The 23,792-nt window shown below is 31.5% G+C and overlaps 1 protein-coding gene across 1 annotated transcript in view; it reads left to right on the top strand.

The window, feature by feature from the left end:
* The first annotated feature begins 2,282 nt into the window (after window positions 1-2,282).
* LOC114130160 (T-cell leukemia homeobox protein 3-like) overlaps window positions 2,283-23,792 on the top strand; it is a 42,232-nt gene continuing 20,722 nt past the window's right edge. The window contains exon 1 of the mRNA XM_050210976.1: window positions 2,283-3,500. Coding sequence (XP_050066933.1) covers window positions 2,846-3,500 — 655 coding nt within the window. The 5' untranslated portion in view covers window positions 2,283-2,845. The remainder of the gene's footprint in view (window positions 3,501-23,792) is intronic.

Genomic DNA, 23,792 nt, shown 5'->3' with positions numbered 1-23,792 from the left:
ATGATACAGTAATAATATACTTAGGTATATTATAATATCATATTATATACCTACGACTATAATGTCGGTATGTATATATAATGTCCATATTATGTATTTTTCATATTCTATATATTGTTTGTAAATCGTATTTATAAAGTGTCAGTTCTTTTATGTACCTACTATATCAGAGAATACATGCGTGCTTTTTGATAATTATATAATCTAGAGATTTTTGTTGATAGTTGAAATAGTGTTTTGTATGAGTACCTAGTAAATATTTTTGATTTATTTTCACTTAAAAATGTGATTTATAAAAATAGATTAAAAGAGTGTACAGTACAGATTTTGTTCAATTTAAAATTAGTTAACATAATATTATATAAAATACGTAATAATACGGATATAATATGTCATATCAATTTATTTATATATCTGCAAGTATTGCTTTAGTATTGCTTTTTGGAACCAAAAAATGTATTCGTACCTCTCAAAATTTAATCAAACGAAATAACAAAACTTTCAATAACGAATGCAAAGTTGGTAAACTGATATAATATATAGATGTAGAAATAACCACTATTATACCAAAACGTGCTAAATACACAAATTAGATTTAATATTTCCTTAAATAGGATATAAAAATATAATATAATATCTATTATCTCAATAAATTATAGGCGTAAGTAGTATGCTATACGCATGTTATGTGTACAATTATGATGTCAAGCAAAAACCAACATTTTGAAAATAAGTGTTATGTTTTGTGCTATGAACCTATAACATACCTATCAGTTCTATAAAAAAAAAAAAAAATAGTTTTATATAAGTTAATATAGTAATATCCAAATAAAGTGAAAATGTCTATATGAACTAAAATAAAAAAAAAATTGGTTATAATGTATATATTACTATATTATATATAATATCCAGATGTAACTCATAATTATATTTTAACAAATATCAATATCATCTACACTAAATGTATATTTATTTTATTTTTAATAAAATGTTAACACATACCTAATATAAAATTCCATATTATTATTCCATATTACAATTTTGATTGACCTATACCTCCTTTAAAGCTTTGCAGCACGTGTTGGAGATAAAGAGTCATTTATAATTTAAAATATTCAATAAGCTAATTAACTATATGCCTATCATTTAATACTATCGTTAATCAGTACCATTATTATAGTCTAATAGCCGTTACCAAAGTTATTGAGCACCGGCCCTGTACAGTATTCTATACTTTGATATCGATTGCGTTAATCTCAGCCTTTTCAACCACTTGTATGCATATTTATTTGATCGCTTTTAAATGTTTGAATTAATTTATAACTTCAGCAGTTGAGATTCTTTTTTCACTTAAGCCCATCGATCGCTGAATAGACGACCGTGCAATTTATTTTCCATTCGCCTGTCATTTCATCCGAAACTCAACTTTCACACAGCTATTTTACGACTTGTGCGTAGGTACGCATAATATATTGTATGCGTTCAAAGATATTATAGTCTAAGCATTTGTACCGTGTAATAATCTTTGAAAAAAAAAAAAAACTCATCCTATAACGCTAACTCGTTAACGTTACGTAATAAATATCTTATTTTATTTAAATATTGGCCACGTACATTATATATATACACTACACAGGTATTACGTAGGTACCTATAATATATTATAAACGCGCACTATGTACAGCCGAATAGTGCGGGTTTCGGATGTACATCAAAAGCGGCAAAGAGCGACCATAATAATAGTTATAAATAAGCGTAAAAAATCAGTGGTGCGGATGCTGCGGAAGGGCGTACGTGAATATGGGACCGAGCATCGAATATTATGTTGTACGCCGCCTGCAATAGGTACCCGTGGGCGGACGGCCGCGGGGGTGGGGGCGGTGTGCGCTCGGCCAGGATTAATTTTTTCGGCCAAAGTGACGGCGGTGTGCGAGAGGCCGCGGTGGCCGCCGCTCGCTTAACTATACGGACACGGCCACTCGCCCATAAACGTGAGCACGCACGTATTACGGGCGGGCGGTGAAGCGATAGTCTTAGTAAGGCCGCGGTCCACAGCGTGGAGGAATACGCGAGGGGATCGCGCCCGACGCGTTGTTAAATGGGTTTTAATATCGTCGTCGTCGACGTCGTCCGCCCCGCCGCCGCCGCCACCACCGCGGAATCCCCTCCGTCCGAGACGCGGGTACTGATTTCCACCGCGCGCGCGGCGCCCGTCCACCAATCGGAACGCGGCCGAGGCGGTTCCCGGCGGACGCCCATCTCGACGGCCGCCGTCGACGTATAGTGCGCCGCCTGCCACTCGCAGTCCGTCGCGCATTCAGTGTCCAACCGCGCCGCAACGCATCGTCGCCACGCACACGCAAGCGCGCTCAACGAATTATTACTGTTTTATAATATTATAATATACTGTTTTTATTATTATTATTATAGTTATTACCTATTGGTCTATACATTGGTGCGGACGCGGAACGCACGTAAATAAGAACGATAACATTGTTGTAATAATATCACGCGTTGTTATTAGGTACCATTATATTGTCTATACGATTCGTGCGGAGATTACCAGCTACCTATACACTTCGGCACCTCGACTGCAGATTCGATGATACGAAACGTAACCGCTACAGTCAACCGAAATGTGCCGGTCGCGTTGCTAACACCACTCGCACATTAACGACGATATAAGGATCGCTCAAACCGTATACTGCAAGCGTCCAAGTATTTCGTATCGCCCGTAGAGTATAAAATCGTGAAAACACATATTCTTCGTCGTGATTAAGTGCTGCGGTTAATTTTTCGTGCGACTAACGGCGGTCTGAACGGAAATCTTCGCCGCGGCGTCAACATGGTCGACGAGACCAAGTGCAGTTCGGTCGAGGACGGCACGACCACGGACGAGGATCGGGACGTCCGCGTCGATTCCGGCGGATCGGACGAGGAGCTGTGCATGGACGAAGAAGACGAGGACGACGTGTCGTCACCGACCTCGGCGGCGCCCGGCGCCCTCACGTTCGGCATATCCCGTCTGTTGGCCGGCGGCGGCGGCGGCGGTGGCGGCGGACGTGGCGCAGACGAATTGGCGTCCAAGCGGTCGGCGTCCTGCGCCGGCATGGCCGCGGCCGCCGTATCCGGTCCGGCGGAGGCGCTCGCTTCGCTGTACGCGGCCGGACATCACCACGCGGCCGTGTTCGGTCTTCACCATCACCTGCACCAGCAACAGCACATGGCCGCCGCCGCGGCCGCCGCTCACCAAGCCGCCGCCGCAGCCGCGGCCGCGGCCAACAAGCCGGCCGACGACAAGACTTACCTACAATACTCGGGAGCGGCGGGCGTGATCAAGGTTCCTGCTCACCGGCCGCACCCGTCAAACGGCACCGGTGGCGGTGGAGCGCCCGGTCCGATGCAGTCTCCGTGGGCCGCAGCCGCAGCCATCGACCCGGTGTCGTTCATGCAGCGCAACGCTTTCCTGTTCGCAGCCGATAAGAACCGACTGGCAGCCGGTAAGTAATTTTCCTCACGAATTTCTTACCTCGTCGTATCCGTTAAGGAAAAATATCGAACATCATTGAGCATACTTTACCCAAGTATTATGATATATGCAATATATATGCACATCAATTACACTTGTACATATAGTTAAATTTTAATATATAACATATTACGACAGTAGCCACAGTAGTAATGGGTTAAAGTTAGCTAGGTAGCTTAGGTAGCTATATATAGTGTTTCATCAGCTTGGTACCCTAAGTTTAAAAGGCCTACTACTATACCGTGTGTATAGAATTTAAATCTGCAAGAATTAATGAATTGTTCAATAACACATATAGGTAGGTACGTCGTATACATAGCTAGATCAATTAGTAGACAACTTTATAAGTATGTAAAATAATTTAGGTATGATTATGCCGCTTTCACGACGCGCGTATACGTACGTTTCATAATAAACTAGAATACGATATATACGCTACATTGAATGTTATTTTTTAATTTTAAAAGATAAATCTACTTTCTCCGAATCACTATAATAATAATAATAATAATTAATAAACGAAAAAAATCGAATGATCGTGGATTGATTTACATTTAACTATAAATTGTTCGTACCAATAGTAATTATTAGTATACAAATTTATGTACAGTAGAATGTGTAATGCATAAATGTTAAAACATTTTATAAAACCTTGTTAATAACATTATAATTGCAACACTACAAAACTCTTTTATGAGAACATACACATGAATAATATATTACATAGGTATGGTACCTACACTGTATAACTACACAATATAAATTTATATATGCATACGCGTGCTCTCATTACTCGTTCTCAACACGTTTTTGTGTTATACACGAGAGCATAACGAGCGTAGAAAAACATCTCGATTTGACTTAATTAATTTACATGCTGTTAATCATTTTTTATGTTTTCCGTGCGCACGATCATATTATAGTCTGAATTCAATTAGAGTCAGCCAGTTGGCGTATTAATTTTCACAATTGTTTTGTATGGACTGACAGGATAACTGAGCGTATACACCTAATATATATCTACACAATATAGATTTATTGTATAATACATGTAATACAAGAACACACATTAATAATATAATAATGGCTATTAGTCAAAGCTCAATGAAGTAAATTTTTTTCACTTGTATACATATAACATAATGTTATATGTATTATATTATTACCTATGTATGATGTATATATAATATATATTTATTATCAGTAGAAAGAATAGTATTTTTTATGTATAAAAATATGTATACATTCCTGCATTGCGGTTTTCTATTTTTCACGCAGCATTTAACAAATAGGTATAACTTATAAAACACAAAAATGTAAGGGCGCTCACCCTGTATATATGTATTCATATTTTATACACTTAGGTATATATATTATATTATTACGATTTTCTTAGAGCAATTTATCGCTACATATTTCAAAACGATAAAAAACACCAAGTTTCTTTGCACTCTTCATTCTTTGTATACTTGTTGTAATCCAATCAGAGGTAATGGCCGTGTACTTAGTTTTGAAGCCATGACTAATTATTCTAGACGCGAGTTTTAAAAAACGCAATTTTCTTTTAATGATCACAGTAGCGGTTTAATTAAATATTAACGACTTATTAGAACTCCATCACTGTTGTTACCTATATTAATTTTCTTTATTCGTAGATATTATTAAGCTACGTGATGTTAGATATATAAAAAACAATAGTCTACTGATGCCTTCATACATCCCGAAAGTTATTAGGTATATTAATTATTAGCGAGATTTAATAGTTTCAAGCTTTGACTTTTTTAATTTTTAAGTGAAAGGAGTAATGATTATACCTTTATCCGATTACACCGTAAGTAATTTAATTTCATACTACATATTTTCAAAACGAAATATTTTTTTATGTTTCAACAATGCTTGGCTATTTATCTGACATACATCTACATATTTTATGTAGGTACTTTTTAAACTTTGTACCAATTTAAAGTATACTATTCATATATAATTAAATTTTCCATTAACATACTTGAACATATGCGTGTGTTTTTAGTTAAATTAAATTTATATAGTATTTTGAGTTTGTATTTATCCTATTACTGCATGCATTTTACATATTTTTGCATTAGCTACAGGCGCCAGCTGCAGCTGTAGATCAGTAGCGTACCTGCTGAATGTAACACATTTTTTTGTTGCCTTAACTAGCCTAAATTTAATAGATAGCGTGTTTACGTTTGACACCTGTATAGTATATACATAATAAAAAAATTATAGTTTAAAATATAATTTTATCATACACACTTAAATATACATAATACATTAATTTTAAAAGTATTAATTCGGATCAAGAGTTGAGTTGAATGTTAAATGATACTATACATATATATTATATAGGTATTATATTATGTTTTCGGGCCTGTAGCTGCAGTATACTGTAGGTAAATACTTATTGAAATTATATTATTATTTAACATTCGTGTTACTTTCGTTGGCATATATAATATAAGTAGATATATAATATATGTGTGTATATGTATGTATAAAACACGTTTTGAGCATTCAGCAGTGCCACTAAGTCATTTACGCTAAAAACCTGCCACGTATAATTATCATATACGGCTGTAGCTATATTATCTTCTATTTGTAAATAATAATATGATGTAGGTTTAAAACGTTCATTTTTTAGTTGTTTATATAATTCACTATAAGTGGTCTGGTTAATTATCGTAAACTGTGTATTTAGATGGTTTAGAATAACTTCGTGAGCCACAATGCCAATATTTTCTTTAGTGACTATCACGTGTTGTCAACAGTAAAATGTATAATATAAATTATAATATATACATATAAATACCAATTGCCATAATTATTTATACATTATACATCGAATTCATATTTTAGTTTAAATTAAAATCTATAAATATTTTTTTTATTTTGATATGTATTTTATGTTCTTTTATTTATTATTAATTTATCATATTATTAAACAATATACATAACATATCGTTTAAATCTATTAAAAAAGATTATTATTAAGTATTAATTTCTGTCCAAATATTAAAATATGAGTTGCTGATAAATATTTATAACATAATTTTGTATGTAGGTATATACTATACATAATTTAAAAAAAAATAATTTTGTATTAGAAATATATATAATTTTTAAAAACTAGCTCAAAAACGCTTCGAGGATGATCGCGTGTTTGACAACCGAATTACTCTATAAACGAAATTCCAAGTATTATCGGTAAATGTATAAGCGCACATGCATATTTATAGATAGTCTATAGTTCGAATATAATTACAAGGCAATCTTTCACTAACAAACAGGCCAACAAATATAAAATACGATTTTTTTTCTGAATAATAATAAATTAAAATATGTACTAAATAGATACACTCCCTGCGTATAAGAATAAATATATATTAATAACCTATATACTAATTTAGAGTTAATACTTTTTATCTTATATATATATATATTATAATATTTTATGAAAAAAACAAATAAATATATTATATTCATATATTGTATACATTATACATATATATATCTCGCTTGAAACGTTTTTTTTAATTAGGTGTAGCATAATACTTCTGTAGTTTCTATGAGTTTATTATTGTTAAAAATCATTTCATAATTTAATCAAATCAAACAAATATTTTTATACTTAACCACTTATAAATATAAATATATGTTGAAATCACATTACGTTCGTTTCAAAGATTTCGAAAATCTTATTTATTTTCATATACATAATAACATAATATTAAGTAATTACTTATGTACATATAAATGTGGAGCTTATACTATACATGTACACGATAAACTATACCGGCTATATAATATTATACTAAATTAATAATTTATTGAAAGGAGAATAGGAATAATTAACCAAATTAACCATTCATTATCAACTTAATTAAAGTACCTAATAAAACAAACGACAGGTATTTTTTATCGTTGTTTTTAAACATTCACTATTTGTGTTTTAGCCATTTTAGTTTCGTGTTTATGGTAATCAGCGGTGACTCATATTTAGATGTAGGTATGCGTTGGGTAAAATATCTGAAAACAAACTGGCCACTGAAATATTATAATATGAAATATAGTGAATATATCTAAGCGTATAGATTTACATTTAAATGTCTATATATTATAATATTTACCGTTATTGATTATGCGTTTACGGGCGATGCAGTAGTTCTTATATTATAGGTAATTTAATTGTATATATTTTAATAGGTTTATATTATAATAATATTATAGCAATCATTAAAAGTCATCGATTAGTGTGAATATAAATGCGTTTAAATTTAACATTTATTGTCGCGTTGTCACGTCGACAATTAACATCTGACTTGGTTTACCGTGTTATTTGGTACAGTTATTTATTATCCTTTTTTTCATCTTTTTCAACACGTATAATTTATACCAAAACGATAGTGTTTCTATTAAAATTTCACTGTATAATCGTATACTTATATGCACGTGTATCGGCTGTATTTTTTTTTTTTTTTAATGACAAAAATGCAAATTTGAACGTATTTTGCGTACATCCAACGGACCGCATTTAGGATCTCGCTGTTTTTATTTCACCTGTCCCGCGGAGAATGACCTAACAACCTTATAGTCACAAGGCGCGTGCGAGTCCACCGTTTGTTCGCATGCGTTTTCAAATATTCCGATTCACACACACTCACGCATGTACGTAAAAAACCAATTAAATATTATGAGGTTATCGATTAGATATTTAGAAATAACATAAAAACAAAAAAACCTGTGAAAATATGTAGCTGATATAGAAACCCCAACTATTGTGCACCCAAATGAAAACTATAAACAATAATCGTTTATACATTACCTATTACTAGTTGAAGTTCGTCCGAAGACATAAAATAATTAATAAAGTATGATTTTTTGATAACGTACATTATTTATAATTTTTAAAAAAATTAAGTAATTGTTTTGGATAGGTAACTTTCTTTTGAAAACGTTTTAATAAGTATTTAAAGATGTTGTTGATAAAAAGAGTGAAATGTTGTTGTTGAGGATACTCACAAAATTAGAAATACTACACCCTTAAAAAAAAAAAATAAAAATTACAAATTCAATATTTATATATTATATATTTAAATAAACTTTAAAAATAGACTGTAAAATCCAAAATTTTCTCCTAAGTTAAAAGAAAATGAATATAAGAACTGCACATAGATACCTATCTTAAACGTTTTTTATGAAAACTGTATAGTGTTTGGTATTTTAAGAATCAATCTGTATGTACATTTGTGTATATAATAATATACCTAACAAACACATTCGCATTGACCAACCTCTTGGTTAACTCGGTGTATAACTTGTGCGCGAGTATTTGTAGACTATAATATATTTTACACTATCGTTTATAATATTATAGTCACCATTATATTATAGCCAAGGATCCCAGCTATCTATCTCTGTATATATAATATGTATGTACATGTGCAGTGTAAACCTGTCCAGTTTCCCATTCGAAACGCATCCATCAACTTCGGTTCACCAGAGTATAACCGTTTATAACCGTTGTTTACGATGCTTTAAAAAATAATATTTCAGTATTATGCGTGCTTTTCGCCATTTATATATTATAATATACTCATGTATATATATATAAGCATAAAGGGACTTGGGGTATTTTATTTTATTTTTTATTTTATCGACGTTTTATACACACCCGCGAATCCGAGAAGTGTGACTTTGAGCGCAACCACGCTGTGCCGCAGCAGTAGCATTTATAATTTATATATATCGTCGTTCCCCCATCTATTTCTCATATATATATAGTATATACATAATAAATATTTACCGTATCCAAAACACGTATAAAATCAAAAATATATACATTTTCCGACCAGCAATTTAAACGTTGTGGTTTTAAACGATCTGCAGAATGCGGAATGTACTATACCTCTAACACTTAAACGTCATGCAGTAATCGCAATAAATGTATAGATCATAATATTATATTATGTATGGCAAACATATTTCGTTCGATAAATACAGACTCGTGGTTTTATTTGAAATATTTATATGAATATACCGAATATACCTGAGTATATTATCTTAAACCATTTTCGTATTTTATACTACGGACATAATGGTGCATCAGACCATTAAATAATTGATTAAATATTAGTGTATGTATATAGGTATGGTATTCATTTCAAGACGATAATACTCAATTAGTTTTTATAATTTTAGTGTATTTTGAGATTTTATATCTCCTATTATAAGGGTGGGTATGCTATTCACGATTAAAAAAATCGTAGTTGAATAATTGAAAAATTATTTTACAAAAGACTTAACTACTTTGAGTAATTAATATGTTATATCGAGATAAAGTATTGTTATTTATATATTTTTTATTGCAGAAAATATAATACAATTTTCAATGATCAAAATACATGCTTTCAGGCATCACTGTTGAAATAAATTTTATTTGACTTTTGATTTATCTATACCCACATGTTTTAAACATATTTCATCTGGGGTTTTCTTGGAAATCACTGCCAAGATTTCTTTTAAGGTGATGGATGGGACATAAACTGCTGTTCAAATACTATATATTATATACATACACCGTACGTGAGTTTATTGATGTGAAAAAAATAAAAGCATTGCGTTATCGGCGCAAAATATTATGAGCCCTGCTACACGCACTTACCAGTTAATTCTCACAGAGTTTGTTTTTTTCCTTTCTTTTTTTATCAAATATTTTTAACGTTTTTAGAAGTTAATAAAACATACATTGCATTATACTTTTACTTACATAGTTATACATGTATATAATATTTCATAATAATGATTTTGGCGTTCTGTTATCTGCATTTATAATAATATTAGGTAGGTACTATAATTTTATTTACGCAAGTCTTACCACGATATCTACTTAATTCGAGTCTATATTATAAAAATATAATGAAATAACGATGATTATGATTATTTTGTTCAAATTTAATATCAACGAATGAAATTAAAAAAAAAAAAATCAATACCTACATTTATTATATTTAAAGTATGATTGATTTTCTATGCCAGTTATAGGTAAATACCAATATGACACGAATACGTGTATAAAATATTTTAATATTATGGTAGTCTATTATTTCGATAAATACATAATAAAATGGCCATGAACTACAGTATAGATGTACCTATAGGTATATAGATACATTACAATGTGTATATACCTCGAATTTGTATTTATATACTATATATGCGTAGTACATGTGTATATAATATATTATATTATGTACACCTATATGAAATGATGAAATACAAAATGTGTAATTACGTCACGAAATTATTATTATAATATCATTATAGTCATAATATAAACTCGAAATGTATACATTTTGTTTAAAATATGACTATAAAAAGCAACGAGAAGCACGTTTAAAATTGTATAGAAAAAGTAGGTCAGCGCATTTCGGTGATGGATGTTTGTCCATCGTCCCTTCGGTCCTCGGACAGGATAGTGTATAATCTTACTGTAGGTATTTGATTTGAATGCAATATGATTGAGGAAATCATTTTTTATTTAAATCTTTTGAATCTTTTTTATTTAATTTTATTCGTTTCTATGTAGATAAACAAAGCCGTAATTATTTTACACCAAATAATCGTGAAGTTATGCATTTTTTCTCCTTCAACCGTTTTTATTTCGAGTATCATTTCGACAATCGAAAAATGACCTCTTTAAAGTACCAGCTCAAAAACATTACCTATTAGAAAATATGCTACACTTGTACTTTTGAGCAAGTTTAGGAGAAGAAAAAGTGTTTACAGAATAAAAATTAAGTAAATTAACATCATTGTAAAACCAATACATTATTGCTCGCTCTGCTTAGAATCTAAAAGTACCATGGTAATTTCATTCAAGGAGAATTGTATATTTATAATAAATAATAATATTTTACCTAGTTATATATAAGTATATTATAATAGGTATAATAGGTATATATTGCGTTATATCTCTTATTATTATTTCTTATATTATATGTATGCCTAGATGTATTTATGATATTTTTTTAAATTTTTTAAAATTATTTTGCACATAAATTAAAAATAACATTCAACCAAAGTAAATGTTTTAAAGCATACATTAATATACAAATTTAACCTTTTAATTCCTGTATTAAGTATATTTTATAGTAGCAATATCATAGTATTATTTTTGTATAAACAGTATTATATTGTATGTTTTCAGTCCAGAGGTTGTAAAAGGGGTTAATTACTTGATCCCGGAGAATTACTTAAGCTTCTAAAAAGTATTTAATGATTTTTTCAAACGAGAGCAAAGGCTAGAAATATTTTAATAAATTTATAACCTAATTAAAGTCTACCGATGTAAAATCGTTCCTGCTTACCATCCATGAAACCACCCTAACATAATCAATTTCATTCTCAACACTGCTAAAGAAATTCTTAATATAATTAAGATTAATGATGCTATTAATCAATTTATATTAATCGATATTCATCTATTCATGTTATTTAGCTTATATTATATTCATTCATTTTCAGATAATTGTTTAGGGTAAAATTATAATTTTTATTTTTTAATAAAATCTAATTAACGTGAAAAATTGCTAAAACCCAAGCATGGGAAATATAATAATGATATTTCTAATTAAATTTTGTTGTCATTGATACTGTCATTTTATTTAATTTATTCTAAGAAAACGTAATATAATTTATACTATACTTTTTAATCAAGGATTAATTGTAATGACTTATCATTGATTTCAAATTTAATGAAATTCCATATCCACCCTTGCACAAGAGCCTACTCATAACTACTGTTTTTGTTTTATTTTTATAATTTTAGATTTTACTAATTATCATAAACTTTTTAAAGAAATCAATAAGTAAATTCAAAATAATTAAAAACATTGGCATTACAAAAAAATAATTAATTGCTTTATTAAAATGATTTAAAAACTAAGTTAATTTATGTGACGTGTTGATGAAATATAATTCGTATTAGGTATAAAATTTAAAAAAATATATTTACATAAAATGTTTTTATGCAATATTTTTATACAGCGTTATAGCTTTTTTAATTGGTATTCAATATCTATGCAATTATAGTAAGAGTAGTTATAGTATATATTGCTATTTTTGAATATTTACCCTTAAACATAACTTATTATTATTATAGGTATTTTAAAGTTAATATTTATTTCTCATAATATATTAGGTATATATGTGGTTTCACGATTATTTTAATCTAATAAATATATTTAAAAAATATAATATAACCAATAATATTTTTTTTTTTTTACAATAATATCGTTTACTTACTTACGTATGTATAATAATATGTATATTATATATATATTATTATATATGAATGCAACACGCTAATGGTGAAGGATAATCTTTAAATTACCATAGGCCATAGCCCATAGATAGATGTTTGATAAAATATACCGATTACGTGGCAGGTTCATTGTATGATGGTTTTTTCCGTGTTGTACTTTGCGATATTTTTTACAAAATGTGTTACTTTGGGTATTCGTCCTTTAAAATCATTTAATAGGATCAACCTTCTGATACATATTGAAGTAAATACTTGTGATACATATTATTTTTATCAAAAGGGTTACAAAATAATACATTTTTCTCATTTAATGTTTATGTATTCCTTAATTTTTTTTATTTAACATGTTTACAATATCCTCTATACAGTGGTAATTTCGATGCATTTTTATATTATTTTAAATTTAGTTGAATAGATTAGAGACAATAATGAATTCGATGGTGGTAGAGATGAAGTCTGAGTCCTGATTGAACGATTTCACTTAAGATGTGCGGGATTCCATTAAAATATTATACTTGATCTTGATATGAAACCTGCAGAAAGTGATTATTAGTGGGGGAAGGCAGTCTTCTTTCGCAATAAGTAGTTGTATGAAAAAAGGAGTCTAGTCGTGTATTATAATAAGAATTGTTTATCCAATAATACATGTATAAATTTGTATTAAATATTTAAATGTCACAGCAAGAGCGCATAGTATAGCAATGATTAACGGTCCGGGTCGGTTATTTCTTGAAATGAGATTTGAATAATATAATATCACCTATATAAATATGTAATAACTAAGACGGCGCATAAAAAGTGTTTTAAAACCAAAAAAAAAATATATATATATAAGGGAAAATTCACACTCTCGCGTTCTTGGGCACGATGCGACAGTACTTTGGTTGGTTGTGCGGAAAGGGAAAGGGTGATACATATTGTACGTATTATACAATAAAGTGTAGGCAACTCGTTTCCACAGTTTGATGTGGTGGCAGTGGCCATGGTAGCAGCGGCGGCTTGTTATAAAATGAAAGTTTTTGGCGTTGTCGTCGTCGTCGTTATAAATGCGAAACGCTTTATCGAATATTGTGCACGTGAAGAACAACGCGAGCTGCGTTAGAGCAGGGAGTGTTCCGTAGTCCATCACCTTGCACCGCCCGGCCCTATAATCGCGCCCGACAAACGACTACGTCGAAATATAAGCAAAGTATTAAAACTGAAAAGTGATGGCCTTCGCGTACGAGCCCTCTTCTCTGCACTGCAAAATTACATCTAGAGCAGCGGTGCAGCCTCTTTCCCTTCTATACCACACAAACACCGCACCGACACTTTCCCGTCATCCCGACGAGATTAAGACGGATATGTCTTCTCGTCTTCTCCCTCGCCCACACCAAAGCCATTCCATAGTATGTCGGTTCGGTCGTGGGTGAATTTCACCTCCATCTTTTCACTTAGGGTCGGGTTAAGTGATCTATGTGCATACACGCGTAATATATACCTACGAATATTATATATTATGCACAGCAGTCCTTTAATTTAAACTACGTTATATAACATACATATGACGGTGCTTTGACAATATATTTATATGATCCTGTGACCTTTATTATATTTTTGTATAAATTTAATTGAATGTGTAATGTTAACATTATGCAACGCATGTCTTACTTTTAGGAAAGTTTTTTATTTAGAAAATTCAAAATATTATTGCTTGATCGTAATATAATATATTATACTGATTATTATTTTTCTCCATAATCCATTCGACTATATATTATTCATCTATTAATATTAATTAATTTAACGAGTCAAAGGTTTCTATTTATCTAACTTTACGCTTAACAGGTATTGCATTCAATAATACCTAAGTATTTCAATATTAAGTTAATTTGTTCTGCACAAATACTATACATATATATTTATTTACCTTTTCCTAGATAGTCGATGATAATGCTAAAAATAGATATGTACAATATGGTACATGTTTTGATGCAAATGTCACGTAGTACGTATACTCATTTGAATAATAATAAAAAAAAACCACCAGACCTGGGGAGATCTATCTAAATCAGCTCGCTCTCTTCACCACTCTCACTGCTGCACACAGAGCATAAGTGACAAACGCACACACTGCGGCGGTAGTTTTGAAGTCATTCATTTTTTACGCGGATATCTCGCAATTTTACCGTACGGGGTCGTGGACGTATTATTTATATTTAATAGTTGCACATGCTCGTAATATAATACAAATAAAATTATTATATATTATACTGCATATACATTGTACAGGTATACGCGGGTGAGCTAAAATTGGAAGGCTGCGTAGAGAGGGGTAGGAATATCATGATTTTCGCAATGTGTGCGCGTACACCGTTTTTATTAACCTCCTCCCACTCCCGGGAGATGATAACTATATTTATATGGATACGCAGGGCATGTAAGACGTATTAAGTACGCATTGGGTACAATATCGTGGCGGCGGTGTATATAAATATTATTATACATAATATACCGCTGGAATTATAATAATATCGTTCCGCCACCGCCGCAACAACCGCCATCACAGCCGCTGCCGCCGTCGCCGTTGTTTATCGATCTCCCGCGCACAAAACATGGCCGGAAACTTTATATACCTAATAATATTATTATTATATTATTAAACTGCACGCGCTTTTACGTACGTATATTGACGACACACACAAAAAATGGCTTTATAAATTATAATATAATAACTCATTATATTATTAAGGCGCGTATATTATATTATACATTACCTTCGTACCGGTGCAGTATATATAATAATATGTTGTACCTATAGAGATATTATAATATTAACACTTTGCTATCCCCCCCTACACACAACGTCATAACACGACGATGTTGAAATTAGACGATTTATTTTTAAATTAATGTAATATTTTACTCGTGTTTTTTATTACTATTTTTTTATCTTCCTTTCTTTAAACTCGTGTAATGGCTGTCGTTAATCTGCGCCCCCCTCCTGCGCATTCAGTGATAGGGTGCAAGCGCGGATATATACATGTATAATAATAATATAACCAAGCAATTACATTAAGGAGGGCTGCGGGAAATGCGAAAAACGTTTTTATTAAAACCAGTAAAAAAATAATACGAAACGTCTTAAAAATATGAAACGGTGTAATGACCAATTAAAATTAAGTAGACGAGGTAAAATACCTACCTATATAGTATATATGCACGTTGAATATCGCGCGGCAGTTTATGTTGTTTTTTCTCCCCCACAAGTGAAGAGAGCCTTTTGTAGTAAATACATTAAATGCTATACTGTGTATAGTATTATTAGTTTACAAATTATATTATTCAGATAGTTTCGTGGATCATAAAAATACAATATATTATAGTATATCCTAAGTATATCTTATAAAAGAATAATAATTAAAGTGTTGTCCGCAAAGTACTATATTGCTGCCGTCGAGGTATTTTATTTACAGTCATATATATAATAATTAATAATAATAATTATAATGTATAGCAGCGGGTCGTATCATCATTTTACCATCCATCAGCGGATTTATTATGGTCGTGACGTGAAAGCGGTTTTGACGTCAAACGCTCGCGGAAAATTAATGATTCGCTAAAACCGACCGGAACTTGATCAATGGACTGGGCGAAACCAATAAACGTCGTGTCGTACTGTTGCACAGTATATTATTAACCATTTTAAAGATATATAGTGCCTATTATTTTATATCTGATGTAAGCAAATCGTATTAGGTTACCCATAATGAATTGTCCTGTTAAACATGCACAATATTTAAAATAACACTCTCATACTCTAGCAAAGTCGTCCAAATGTTGCGTCTCAAACCTATAGCTGTATACATCATAAAGTTTACGTATGGCACTACGGTGTTGTTGAAATCTATGCAAATGACCTATACGCATAGTTATGCGATCTACACCAATTCCGTAACTATTAAAATTCGGACCACATACTCTACGGTATGTATAGATGCACCACAGATGATATCTATAACATACTATAGATATTATAAAAATATAGTACGGACGTATCTTTATGCACTATTGTAATGCCATACCCATTACATTTTTTGAACCGTTTAACAAGTAAACCTACTACATAATTTAATGATCGTTTGATGTTTCCGATGCCCATAGCAGTGGTGCTGCTGCGTGCGTATTTACGACGACCTTCCGTGAGGCGTCTCCCATACAGCCGTATGTCCCTGCACTGCAGGTAGCACGTCATATTAAATGTATGCTTTTAACCTGTGTCTATCTTAAAATAATTTATTAGGCTTGAAAATAATTGCAAGACTATTTACAATTTTCGTTTTCGTGTACACACGTACAGTAGTAATACCAATAGGTATATATTATATTATATTAAATAGGCAGGTATTACATGATGATATTATAGGGATGAATCGCGTGCGCACGCAATCATGAAGCTTTGTAGTTACGATGGGTATACCTATAATAAGTAATGTAACAAAACACGTCCGAAAAAAATAAATCTTATATTATTTTTCGTGTCACCACGTGGTCGAATTATAACGTTTCCGGCTACCGCTAAGTAGTGCTTACAGGAGTTAAAATATAGGTGTATCGTGTACATATATAAAATAATATCATTACGCGTGCGCGGTAGAAACCTTATATGTAATATAAATACATACCCTGAGCACACACACTTCATGTATAGGTACCTAGTTCAGGGCGTATCGAGATTATTATTCATTTTGTGGCGCCAAAGATAATTTTTTTTCTGTACATAGTATAATGAATCAGGCTATATAGTATGTATTATACGCAGCCACCACATAATAATTTGATGGTAGAATAATATAATACATACTAATTTATAACGGATTGTCGTCTTCATTTTCGTTACATAATTATACGCATCGTTTAATTAGTCGAGCTCTATACGACCAATAATTATAATAATATATCCTTTTGCAGATACATATATTATGTAAGTTACAAATCGTGACTTAATGGAATTATACATGGCATAATATACGTTTGTATTGTGTTCAAGTATACCTTAATGGAGTTAATTTATTTTTAAACATGAACCACTTATTATCTTAATATCTGACAGTCAATTAGTGCCCTTTTCTTTTTTTTTTTTACTGCAGAGTCTGAATAATTCATTATAATGTTAATTTATCTTTTAGATTTTTTTAAAGGTAATAATGATTTTAAATCATGAGCGTAGATGTATGTATAATAATCATTATACATATGACTTTGAACAGATATTTTTTTTCTTATTGATATGAAGTCATATTATGTTCGAATACTCAATAATAAGTTTAAAAAGTGATTTAAAAGTTGTCCCAAACATACAGGCACCAATATCGGTTTGTTGCATGATTATACGTGATATGTTTAAATAATCAACCTGCAGAATAAATAATAATATGTACATATAATATATATACGTTATACTGTTGTATATAATTCTAAAGTATGGAATAATAAAACGACGAAATATGTCAAACACGACTACAATAGTAATGGTTACCTATTTTAAACATTATTGATATTTGATGAGCGTGTGTGTTTTGTGTACATGCATAGTTTTGTTTTCATTCATTTGTTTCAGGTGTAATACGCTTGTAAATCTGTTTCTTCGTTTAATATGTAAATGCGATCAGGTAAATCAAAGAGGACGCATGCGTTTGAGTATGGATTTTATTTGCGATTGAAAACGAGTAAAAGTGTAAAACGATAAAAAATATATACTTTGATGTCTGAGAATGTATAGTAATATATTTATACATTGACAAGCCGCACGTTGCTGCAGATATATCGTGTATATGTGTATGTGTGTGTTTGAATTTTTCAATATATCTTGTATGTACCTACGTTATTATGCATTTATATTCACGTCAATCTATACTATATGTATATAAATATACATGCTTATAAGGCTATACAGTTAACACAAGGAAATATAAAAATAAAATCCAATCCACAGCGTAGTATACACAAAAGTTAAAGACGAATTAACTACTGAAATACAATTAGAAAGACAATATAATGTATTCCAATTAATTTTATATAACAAAACATTTTGCCTATGTATTACTGTATTAGTAAGTATTATTACTTTATTTAAACGTTTTATATTACTTAATTGTTTTTTAAATGAATTAATTACTTATAGTAATGATTAATATATGTATATATATAATATCACATCACTTGGAAAAAACTTTTGCAAGAGCAGTTTTTTAATTATTTCAATTTGTACGTTGTGTTCAACTATTCTAGATTAAATTATTTCAAACGATATTAGAGTCAATCTTTTTTATATGAAATAGTGTTTTGTTTCGTTAACGTTAAGCAATATTTGTCTGTCATCTCAAAACAGTTTCAAATCAAAATAGGTACATTAAATTTGCTATAAAAAATTAACTCGATAGGCGAATGACGACATATTATTGTATTGCAGATCGGTTATAAAGTCTTAATACCTAACAGCTTTATACAATGTATATTACGCGAATGAAGACAGTCAAGGTTTTCGATTCGTGGTTTTCAAGCAGACTTAACAATTATACATTTTATACGCGTATATAAATTAAGTGTGGCGGCGGTGGCGAATCCGTCGAATAACTTGATTCCAACGAACGAGGGTGAACATTTAATTTTTCAAAGCCAATTAACAACGTTTTCGCGATGTTTTATTAAGGGGCCCGGTGAAGAGTTGCTCTCGGAGTTGTACGCGAGAGCGAGAGAACGAGAGTGAGAAACAGTGAACAACGGCTGTAACTCGGTGCAGCAACAGCCGGATGTGTTTAATCCGTTTAGCTTCGGAATAATTAATCACCCGGTATCCAGCCTCGATCCCAGGAAAAGTACTATTTATATATAATATATATACGTATATATATCGTATACGACGCTCACGTAAGTCTTAACGCCCACACCGCCACCGCCCGAGCGGGTCTCCCCGGCGGATTTTGTTGCCCCGCCGCCGGCCGGAAGTTAATTCGTTACCGGACGAATTTCCAAAACGATTTGACGGCCGCCGCCGCCTCACCCCCTCACGTGTCACGCCGCCGCACCACCTTACCGGGTTACCACTCACCTCCGTCTGAAGATCATCGGTTTTGCGGGACGTTGCACGTCACACCGCGTTTATATATCATTATTTAAAGCGCGAGTGCTTGGGAAGAAGAGAGAGAGAGAGTGTTCGCTGTATATTATATAATTCGATTAAGCTCTCGTCGCCGTTGCCATCGTCGTCGTCGTCGTCGTCGTCGTTTCCGCAGCATCTGAACGTTATTCTACGATACGTATATTATTATATACGACTCTGAGCAAATAAATAGGACGAAGCGCGTGGGTAGTGCACGGCGGTGGAGGCAGCGGTGTTGATGGAGAGACTTTTCGTTGGGCCGCGTCGGATAAATTAACCGAAAACTTCGTCCTCCCCTGCGTGTTAAAATATTATATAATAATAATAATAATTAGTTGGTAATTTTAATGGGTTTCACCATGGCGCGCGCATAATATACGGCCGCGGATTTCCATTATTATAACGTCCGCCCGTCTTGCCCCCGCGCAGAAGCTCGTCCTCTGTCGTCATCGTCTTTCGCGCACATCCCTCTTTACACCCTACCTCACCCTCATATATTTTATATGACTTTCGTGCCCCTCGTGCTGCTGCTGTATAAATATTATAATATCGTACACAAATACGCACTGCATAATACCTCTGACGCTCGACCCTGTTTTTTGTTTCGTTTTGCAATGTTGTCGCGGACGCCGTCACGTCGAAAACGATATTAAAATATAGGCGTGTAGTTAAAAAAAAATGCATATTTTGTACTCGAACGTTCGACGAGACGAGTTTAAAATCATTTCGATTATACGAGTCCGAATAGACGTACGCGTATTGTATACAGATTGGTCAATATAACGATTATTATTAGTACATTATTTGATGTTTACGCACGCGTCTGTAGGTAAATGAACTCTTGAACGTCATTTTTTATGCTAAATAATTATGCACGACCGACAAAAGTGAACGTGCTTGCGGTTTATATTATAATAAGTAATAAAATAGAATATTATCTAGCTAGATATTATATATTATATACGCACGCAGAAATTATCATTTACTCGCCAAATTCGTATTTTATGTGTATATATAAAAATATCAACATTATAGGTATTATGTATTATATTACCGTTTATTAGTGTCTAACTATAATATTATTGATATTATATTAGTTTTATTAACATGTATAGGTGTATATAGGTAGTAACGAACGTTGCCAGCTAGGCATTTAAATGTATTCAATTAAAATAATGTTATTATGTCTATTAAGTTTAACGATTAATCAATAATGATAATATTATATTATACTAAACGCTGTTTATAATATTTAAACATGTATATAACAGCCACAGTGCGTACTGTGCATTAATTTGTTGAGAGTTTATAGTTTTTGGAAGAGTTTTCATAATTATTATCCCCATAAATTCGTACACCTTTACAAGACGATTGTATAAAATATTCCATTTTATCGGAAAACGCAAAGAATACGTGGCAAAAATATATCCTTAAGGATATATGACTAGTATAATTATACTTCTACAATATATAAATTATGTATTTTTTTATTATTGTATTATTGAATTTATAGTTTATACACGTTTTTAAATATAAACATTAGTGGAAATTCTGATTATAATATCTCTACCATTGTAGAGAGCAAGTACCTATAGTATATATTTTTTTTTATTGATCATAAAATACATCCACAACTCGGATATTAGTACATGTACATATTTATATATTTTTTTTAATTAATTCATACAATTCGATTTTTTTAAGGAATGAAAATTAACCAATAATTTTATTTTATTTCATTTCGAAATGTGTTTCATCACTAAATAATCGTTCCTCAGGCCTCAATTCAATTTTTCTGATGGAAAATATATAATATATATTATGTTATAGGCAAATCTATTATAGATATGCAATATGTGGGCGTTTAAGGTTAAGCCACGTCAAGGATAAATTTGTTTTTATTTTCTAGCGATCATTACAAATTGTATTTGCTCTGTTACGGTTAATTTTCTTTTTAATTTCATCACACATAAACTTAATCAAAAACTATTCTAGTTTCGTTTGAAATATAAGACAAACAATCCTATTTACACCAAGAATAATAATATATAGTATGCAGATGTATAGTATAAACATTAAACCTATTATAAGAATAAAACGAGAATATAGAGTTCAGTGCTTGGCCGATTACTATCTAAATATTCCTCCAGTCAAGGATTTCAATTGTACCTATAAATATTATAAGTATTATTTTATCAACACTGTGAGCACGACACAATCGAATACAATATAATTTATTACGAATATGTACGTAATATCTACATAGTATACATACTCATAGATTTTCGTAATAGATTCAATATTCAGCGCTCGCGGGATAATTTCAAAAAAAACATCCATTGAAATACCGATCCGTATAATACGTACACACGTCGTTACATAAATGAAATAAATAATAGTAAAGTTATAATTACCGCATGGAAATCTGTGAGTTACATTATAGCTTATAAGACTATCTTATAATACGAACACGGCTATATCACATTTAACCACGGCGATACGAATACAATAATTATGCAGTGACGAAAAGAAGTTTTTATTTAGATTTTATTATAAAATATATCTATACTCTATATATTATTATTATACACGGTGTTCAGCAATTTTCTACAATTCTCTTAGAAATAAATTTTAAACTGCCGTGCATGTTCATTATGTATATTATTTACTATAATTTCAGTCGTCGTAATATCGTATTGTATTAACTATACGTATAAAATAACCATTGTGCATTTAACCGTCGTACTTTAATGCTTCCTTAACCGCGCCTATGTAACGTGTGAAAATAATTATTTCTTTATTATATATTTAAATTTAATCGTTTACATCGCACACAGTATAATATAACGCGCGTACATACGGGCATGCAAAATAATGCGCATAACGTTATATTATTTTATACATTAATATGTAGCTGTGCAATACCACTATTATTATTATGTTATTTTATTACACCAAACAGCGGTGATTATAAATGACTTTGTCGTGATGTGGATCTAGAAACAATGAGAATCGTGATCACAACGACCCTGCTCCTTCTCATCGCAGCCCGAAAATAATATGGCATAAACCTCGACCCGTTCGACCTCATATATACTGCAAGGGTTCAATTTCCATAGCCCGTGTACGGATGTATAAGTATAGAGTTTTGCGATGTGTCTACCTGCACTATTATATACGTGATAAATCTGATTGACGATATTGTCGTCATCGACAAGTATAATATTAAGTACAATATTCTTCCTGACAAGTTTCACTCATCACCAATATAATAGGTATACTTTTCTTGTTATTACCTTATTTAACGTATGGCTTATATATCATTACTATAATATAACAATATATTTATATTATAAATTGTTATAATATGGTTGAATAATATAATATTAATTCGGTTCTTTAGTAATAATGTTATATTATGTATACTAGGCGTGAACGCACTTATTGGTGTCGGTGTGTGCGAGCAGTGAGTGGAAATGAATAGAGGGGGAGTTTGACGCCATTGTTTTTTTTCACGGATTTTGGTCGGCCGGCAGAGAAGGGGGCCTTACTAAGGGGATACGTACTTACCCAATCTAATATCTATCATTATGCACATGATGTTATTAAAAAATATTATTTTTTATTCATATATGAAACCTGCAAGCCGCGACAAAAATATAAAAAGATTACAAGGCGGACTTGATGTATACAATATCACTCAGTACGTAATTAATATTAAATAGAAAACATTAAGTTAGTTTAAGTAATGGTGGTCTAGGTGGTCTGTCGAGGAATAG

The sequence above is a fragment of the Aphis gossypii genome, chromosome 1 (genome assembly GCF_020184175.1).
Source record: "Aphis gossypii isolate Hap1 chromosome 1, ASM2018417v2, whole genome shotgun sequence".
Taxonomy (NCBI): Eukaryota; Metazoa; Arthropoda; class Insecta; order Hemiptera; family Aphididae; genus Aphis; species Aphis gossypii.
This window is presented reverse-complemented; position numbering and strand designations above follow the sequence as displayed.